This window comes from Meriones unguiculatus, chromosome 9 (assembly GCF_030254825.1).
Source record: "Meriones unguiculatus strain TT.TT164.6M chromosome 9, Bangor_MerUng_6.1, whole genome shotgun sequence".
NCBI lineage: Eukaryota > Metazoa > Chordata > Mammalia > Rodentia > Muridae > Meriones > Meriones unguiculatus.
The window spans coordinates 50,612,084-50,619,733 of NC_083357.1; the positions used below are offsets into that span (position 1 = coordinate 50,612,084).

Here is a 7,650-nt window from a genome sequence, read left to right on the forward strand (position 1 = left end):
TCTGTCCCGATGGACTCAGCAGTGTGGCTTTGAAAGCACTGATGCTCCAACGCTGGGCACTTGGGTTGCTGGGACTTGGGTTACCAAGCCCTGCAAACCCCACCCTGTGCCCTTGCGTTCCTGCCGGGGGCTGTAAGCGGTGGTGCTGAGTCACGAGCTGTGGGCTCTGCTGTGGTTACTTCAAGATTCTCACACAAGCACTCAGAAGACGTCATCGCGCAGAGGCGGGAGGGGTAGGAGTTTTCATAGAAAGCCTTCTGTGGCGAAGCATCATAAAAGCAGAGAAGGGGCATAAGGTCGCCGAGCCTACTCTACCTGCTTCATCGCCTAGAGGTTGAAAGAGAGCAAGGACAGCGTCCCTGAAGCTGGGACCTCGGCGGCCTTCCAGGGAAGATGAGGCTCCTCCTGCTCCTGCTGGCCTTCTGTCTCCCCCACAGGATGAAGGCAGGTGAGTGAGCAACACCTCCCTTCGGTGGCCTAACCCTGCTGTCACCGGTAGTGGGAGGGCAGAGGTCTTGCTCAGGAAGAGCGGTTGAGTGCTGTGCCCTTCTGAGCCATACCCTGGTCATCGGGAAAGCAGATTTTCCTAGAAGCACATAGTAGAGGGAAGGCACCTGCAAAGCACAAAACATTATGTTGTCCTGGAGCAGACAGAACGGGACTGTCTTCTGCATCTATGACGATACAGGCCCTCCCCTCACCACGTACCCATCAAAGAAGCCTAGGTGTTGGTGTTCCCTGTCCTGAGAACAAGTGATTTTTCTGAATCCCAAGCCACTAGGTCTCTTCCTCCAACTCTGTGCTTGCCAGGCTTTGATGGCTCCGCAGTGTTGAAGCAGGAGCCCCTGGGAAGGCACTGCCTTCTCTGCTCTCCAGAATGCCAGCACCTGCATCTGGGAAGGACTGGGGAGTCATTATTCAGGAAGCCAGTGAGCTTTACTGAGCAGGCCTGAAGAACTGGAGTGCTGAAGTGTGTGAACTGGAGCCGTGGTTCCCGGAAAGCAGCCCTGCCCCAGGCAGCAGGGCTGTGGGGGTTGGGAGGGTCTGGAGACTCTGGGAACAGAAGTCGGGAGACAGATGAGATGAGTTCTTAGGATTTCCCTGTCCAGAGACGTGTGCTTGCCTGCAACTATGTGGAAGGAAGATTGATAGGCCAAGACCTAAATTTCTCTTCTTTTTTAAGAAGGGGATCATGAGAACACTCCTCTCAGTCCCCTCCCAACTCCAGGCCTCCCTGGCTCCCAAATGCCGAGCAAGCCTGGAGCCACCACACAAAACCCATCTGGTGGACTATCAGATGCATACAAAAAGGTTGGCTTTCCTTTTAGGGGAGATCATCGGGGGACATGAGGCCAAGCCCCACTCTCGTCCCTACATGGCCTTTCTTCAGATCATGAATGGGGGTACTACAAAGAGGTGTGGTGGCTGTCTTATACGAGAGGACTTTGTGCTGACCGCCGCTCACTGTTCCGGGAGGTGAGGAGCAGAAACAGTCCACACTCTCCTGGGAAGATTCCGTGGGGCTTGAGATGGGAGAGGACCCCAGTGAGTCTCATGAGGGAGAAGCAGACTAGCACCAGGGTCACAGAATCAAGCTCACTTCCGCCGGGGTTAGCACTGTCATAACTAAACAGTGCAGTTTGCCTTCTCAGAGCTGACTGCCTCCGGAGGGTCTCTAACGTAGGGATACACATCTCTCATGTCAACTCTGCTCTCTGCACAGCTCAATAAATGTCACTCTGGGGGCCCACAACATCAAAGAACAGGAGAAGACCCAGCAGGTCATTCCTGTGGTAAAAACCATTCCACATCCTGACTATAATCCTAAAGTCGTTGCCAATGACATCATGCTGTTAAAGGTGAGACCTTACCCCATCGTGGTTCAGGGAATGTCCCTCCTGTTATCATCACACTCACTTCCCTGCTTTCCATCCTGGCCATCATGGTGTCTCAGCCCAGCAGGCCATGAGCTAGACTCTTGCTTCTTCCCCAACAGCTGAAGAGAAAGGCCAAGAGGACTAGAGCTGTGAGGCCCCTCAACCTGCCCAGGCGCAATGTCCATGTGAAGCCCCGGGATGTGTGTTATGTGGCTGGCTGGGGAAGGATGGGCCAAATGAGCAAACTCCCAAACACACTACAAGAGGTTCAGCTGACAGTACAGAAGGATCAGGAGTGCGAGTCCTGCTATCCACGTAATTATGATAAAACCATTGAGATATGTGCGGGGGACCCAGAAATCAAGAATGCTTCCTTTAAGGTAACTTGGATTGCTCTCCACTCTGGGCTTAGTAGAAGGAGAAAAGGAATCTGGGACCTAGAGACCAAACACCAAGGGACTGCTTTACCCACTGGCTGAGATGTTTCTCCCTGGGAACAGCAGGAACCAGGAACTGCCTAGGGCCTCCTGAGCTGACAAGGAGCCTCTGCTGAAGGCAGCTTGTATAATAGAGGGTGTGTGACACACAACGCCTGCCTTCCAGGCCCAGGCTTTAGGAAGCTGTGCTCCCGGAGTGTGTCCTAGCCACAGCCAGGTGATGAGGGTCCCACACACCTTCACGGAGAGTGGATCACAGACCTGGGGGAAGGGCAGAGGCCGACCCCAGGAGGGAGGTGAAGTCCATGTCCACAGTCAGAGCTGGGAAGCCCAGGGGCCCCAGGCCTGCCCTCTGGCCTCCCACAAGCAGAGTTTATGAGTCATGGTTCTCAGAGAGAAGCCTTGACATGAGTGGGAGGTTGGGATTAGGGTGAACAACAGCGCAGTTCATGTGTTCCCCTCAATTCACAGGGGGATTCTGGAGGGCCTCTCGTGTGCAACAAAGTGGCCGCAGGCATCGTCTCCTATGGACCCAGTAATGGTTCACCTCCACGGGTCTTCACCAGAGTCTCAAGTTTCCTATCCTGGATAAAGAAGACGATGAAACGCAGCTAGCTACAAGAAGCAGACTGGCTCCCTTTCTGCCTAGCCATCTTCCCTACAGCTGAGTCCAGGATTGCTCTAGGACAGATGCCAGCAAGTGAATAAAGGACTCATTGCTGAATGGAAAGACTGGTTTCATGTCCATCCACAGGGACCAACTTCGTGCAAGGGAGCCTGCCTTTAGGCTGTGACAACCCAGCTGACTTCTTCCTGTTGAAGTTTACCCTCTCCATGAGAAAAACAGAAAGTTTGCCTTTGACCCAGGCATGTACGTTCCTCCTCTGCCCTGAGAAGGTTATTTAATGCAAGTCATCATTAGTAGCCACAGGATTTTTATACAATTTCACCTTAAGTAGCTGCTGTGTTCCCCAAAATAGAGCAAGAAATGAATGAATAGAATGCCTTTTGCTTCTCTGTGTGATTTTTTTCCAATACCAAGATTTGCATGTTTTATAAATCTAATTTCCTTATCAAATAACATCTTTAAAATTTTACATTAATAGCATGTTTTCAGGTTATAACATGATCTTATAAGATGTAGAAAATTATATATATATGATGTAGAAAAATTAAATCAAACTAATTAACATATCCATCAACTCAGATACTTTTCAGTTTTGTATGGAGGACATAATTTTGTTTGATAGAAGTTTTGGAATGCACAATACACCTTTAACTACCTGTTGTGCAGTAGATCTCAAAAAGTTATCCATCCCTCTAATTGAAAGTCTGTATTCTTGGATCAGCATCTTCCAGTTCCAATCTGTCCAGTGCCCACTGCTCTCTCTACTTCTACAAGTTCCGTTTTTAGGATTTTCAACACAGGTGAGGTCACGCACTGTTTTTCTGCCAGGCCTAGCTGATTGGCTTAGGGTCGTGTCTCAGTTTCAGCGGTGTCATCGTAAAGGCTAGAATTGTATCATCGTCGTAATGTCTGGATAATGAGCTGCAGAGCTCGCTCAGCAGTGTAGAGCGCCTGTTGTGGAGGTCTCAGGTTTAGTTCCTGGCATCCACATGATTCTAACTCCAGATCTAGGGCAACACAGACACAGACACACAAACACACAAACACACACACACACAGGCACACACAGACACACACAGACACAGGCACACACACAGACACAGACACACACAGACACAGGCACACACACAGACACACACACACACAGGCATGGTGCACATATAAATATTTCAACACATACAATTAATCAAATTTTAAAAATTTAATGTTTGGATAACGCCGTATTTTATACACGTGCCACATTGTTTGTGTCCTTCCAGTCACTGATGGGCATGCGTCAGTCTTTAGCTGGTGGGAATAGTGATACAATAAGCATAAGAGAACTGGTGTAGGAGCCTCAGGGTTGGCACCGGACACACCCAGACACCGAGTTCTCAGCACAAAGGAGATTTTCTATCCAGAGGAACAAGCAGGGCATAAGGGACAGGGAGGGGGCGGTAGATGGGACAAAGGAAGCAGCAGGCATCTCTGCAGAAGTGGATTTTAAGTAGAAAAAGGGGGAGTCTGTGCTAGGATGAGTCGGTGAGTCCTGATTGGGCAGGTTAGCCAGTGTAGCCAAAGATGACTTTTATTGCTGGACCTTGGAGTTTAGTCTCAGGAAGGAGTCCGTGGTCAAATAACGGAACAGACCTTGGGGACTAGCTTTAGGAATGTAATCTAACAGTTTAGCAAGGGAGAGGGCAGGAGGGTGGGCAAGACCTGATGGTGCCGTGTTTGCCAAGCTTGCGCCTGTGGGGCAGCCCTTCAGCATGTACGCTACAACATTCTGATTTCAAAGTCTTTGCTCATATACCCAGAAGAGGGCTTACTAGCTCATGTGATAGGTTTGTTTTATCAGAGGCTCTTTATTCAGTTTTCCACAATGACAACAGTAATTTGAATTTCCACCAACAGTGTACAAAGGTTTTCTCCATGTCCCCATCTGGCTGTCCAGATATTAGAAAGGAAATACTTCATTTGTAGTTATTGTTGGAGTTTGAAATGGGGTTATGTAAGGGTATAATGAATTTGTGATACGGCGTGGGAACAGCTGGCGTTGGATGGAAATTTGGGATGCTAACCAATGGAAGAAGCAATGCAGGAGTTCAGCATTTCTTCAGGAGACCAGGAGAGTCCCCACTTCAGTTAAGAAGGACTAAGTGGCCTCACTGCATATGTATGATACATCCTAGAGGCTGGAGAGATGACTCAGAGGTTAAGGGCTCTAGCTGCTCTTCCAGAAGTCCTAGGGTCAATTTGGAAGACCCACATGGCAGCTCACTATCATCCATGACTGTAAACCTATGGGATCTGATGCCTTCATCTGGTGTCCAGACATACATGCGAACAAAACACACACATAAGCACAATAAATAAATCTAGTTATTATACATTCGTAGTCCATTTATTTACCTGCAAGTTTTTGCTCCTCTTCCCCCTTCTCCTCTCCCTTTCCCTCCAGAAAAGGAGAACTCCCCTCCCCAACCCTCCCCAGCACATCAAATCATGTAAGGACTCAGCACATCCTCGTGTACTGAGGCCGGGCAAGGCAGCCCTGCCAGGGGCAAGTGACCCAAAGGCAGGCAACAGAGTCCATGTTAGAAACGGCCCACCACCACCTGCCAGGTGACCCACTATGAAGACCATATCGCCCTTCGGCCTCATATGTGCAGGGGGCCTAGGCCCAGCCCATGCATGCTCCTTAGTTGATGTCTCTGTCTCTGTAAGCCCTCATGTCTCTGTTGGTCTTCTTGTGAGGTTCCTGTCCCCTCCAGGTCCTTTCATGTCCCCTCCCATCCACCCACACACACTTCCACAATATCCCTGAAGCTCCATCCGATGTTTGGCTGCAAGTCCCAGCAACTGTTTTTCTTTTTATTTCAATTATTTAAAAGGTTTTATTTTTTATTTTTTGCCTCCTTGTCAAAAATTAATTTGGCATTGCTTTGCCTGTTTATGTCCAGGGCGTCTGTTCCATTCACTGGCCTTCCTGTCTATTTTTGTGCCAGAACCAGGCTGCCGTATCCCTATGGCCCTGTAGCATGATTTAAGCTGCGATATTGTCACGTTTCCAGCAGGGCTCTTACTCCTTAGAACTGCTTTGTTATCTGTGGACTTTTGTGCTCTCATATGAATTCTTTTGTTATTTTTCTAGGCCTGGGAAACACCGAACACGCGGCGGTGTTGGTACACATCGCATTAATACTGTATATTAGTTTTGGTAGTTTTTCACAACGCTGTCTCTGCCTATGCAGGGACAGGAAATAGTTCCCCATCATGGATCGTCTGTGATTTTCTTTTGTGAGATCTTGAAAGCTCAGAGAGAAGGAAACCATGCGTTCTGCCTCACGCGTCTTAACGTAGACGATGATACAGCAGAATGTAATCGAGTGCACGTGTCGGCACATGTAATGTGGGGAAACACAGCTAGGAGGGCGGAAATAAGGGAATGAGGGAGGAGCGAGCACAGGTGATGGACACGGGTTATGAAAGAGTTCATCAAACTCATCTTCATTATTTCTAGCATTTTCTTTTTAAAAAACTTTTTATTGATTCTTTGTGAATTTCACATCATGTATCCCAATGCCACTCATCTCCCCGTTCCTTTGTCTCCGTCCTCTGCCCTTGCAACCTGCTCCCACACCCTCCCCTAAATGAAGTAAGATAGAATAATGACAATAAAGCTTGCCGTGGAAGCTGTAGGGTGCCAGTGTGCCCCACAGAATACCCTTTTGTCCACCTATTTTCACTTGCAAATATTCACCGCCATGACTCATTGGTCTGTTTTGAGGCCTCTGGCTTCTGCTACATTGTCAATGCTGGTTTCCTCACAGGGACTCCTCTCTGATATCCTGTTGTTGCCCTGTTTCATGGAAGCTTTGGATCTGCGGGACCATGTCTTTCTCATGCTCCAGCAAATCATAAATGGATAGATGTTGGCCAGCTCAAAGCTCTGAAATCTGGTCCTGAAAGTAGTTGCTCAGCCTGCCAGTTCTGCACTCTCACCACCAGGGGGAGCGCTCCAGCACTGCCACTCTAGCTCACCGAATACCAGAGCCAGCAAAGGGCAGGGTCAGCTCTCCTGTTCTTACTTCCCTGACACCAGGGCCATCTCGCTTTTGCCCTGACACCAGGGCCATCTGTACTGTGCTGCCCAGGTGAGGTGTACTAGAGGCTACAGACAGTGAGGGGTGGGGCCGGTCTCCAACCTCAGGACCTCAAGGCCAGGTGGTGTCTGCCACAGGCGGTGAAAAGCAAGCGTAGGGAGGGCATCTCTCCCTGTCACACGTCACCCCTCGGCAGATGACGGGCAAGGCCCTCAAACCAGCTTACCCCCAACACACCACCAGGGTCAGCTCTCCTGCCTGCTATAGGCAGTGAGGGAGGAGGGGTGGGAAGGGCATTTCTCCCTCACCTAAGAGACACCATGGCAGAGTAGGGCAAGGGCCAGCTCCTCTAAGTTCACACCATTGGGCAGTTCGCCCCCCCCCCCACTTCCATGACATGCTCAACTCTATCGCGCTGCCCAGGCAAAGGGTAGAGGCTCCTCGGCACAGTGCCTCAGGCAGCAGTCCAGACCCAGAACGTCCGCATGGCCTTCGGTTGTAACACGGGCCGGAGACATCACCGCAGATCACAGCTGCCAAAGGACCGAAAACCCAGACAATGATCCCCAGCAGTAGCCTGGGCCTGGAGGTCCTCGTGGCCTCAGGTGGCAGGGCAGGCCACT

At 50.0% G+C, this 7,650-nt stretch overlaps 1 protein-coding gene across 1 annotated transcript; it reads left to right on the forward strand.

Annotated features, from left to right (window-relative positions):
* Nucleotides 1-256: 256 nt before the first annotated feature.
* LOC110559571 (granzyme B(G,H)-like) lies at nt 257-3,314 on the forward strand. Its single transcript, XM_021655052.2, has 5 exons — nt 257-448; nt 1,329-1,476; nt 1,724-1,859; nt 1,997-2,257; nt 2,786-3,314. The coding sequence occupies exons 1-5, from the start codon at nt 394-396 to the stop codon at nt 2,927-2,929; spliced, it is 744 nt and encodes a 247-aa protein (XP_021510727.1). The 5' UTR covers nt 257-393; the 3' UTR covers nt 2,930-3,314.
* Nucleotides 3,315-7,650: the final 4,336 nt, after the last annotated feature.

Coding starts and splice junctions, on each gene's coding strand:
- LOC110559571 (XM_021655052.2), top strand. CDS start 394: ATGAGGCTCCTCCTGCTCCTGCTGGCCTTCTGTCTCCCCCACAGGATG. Junction 449..1,328: donor CCCCCACAGGATGAAGGCAG/GTGAGTGAGCAA, acceptor CTTTCCTTTTAG/GGGAGATCATCGGGGGACAT. Junction 1,477..1,723: donor GCCGCTCACTGTTCCGGGAG/GTGAGGAGCAGA, acceptor CTCTCTGCACAG/CTCAATAAATGTCACTCTGG.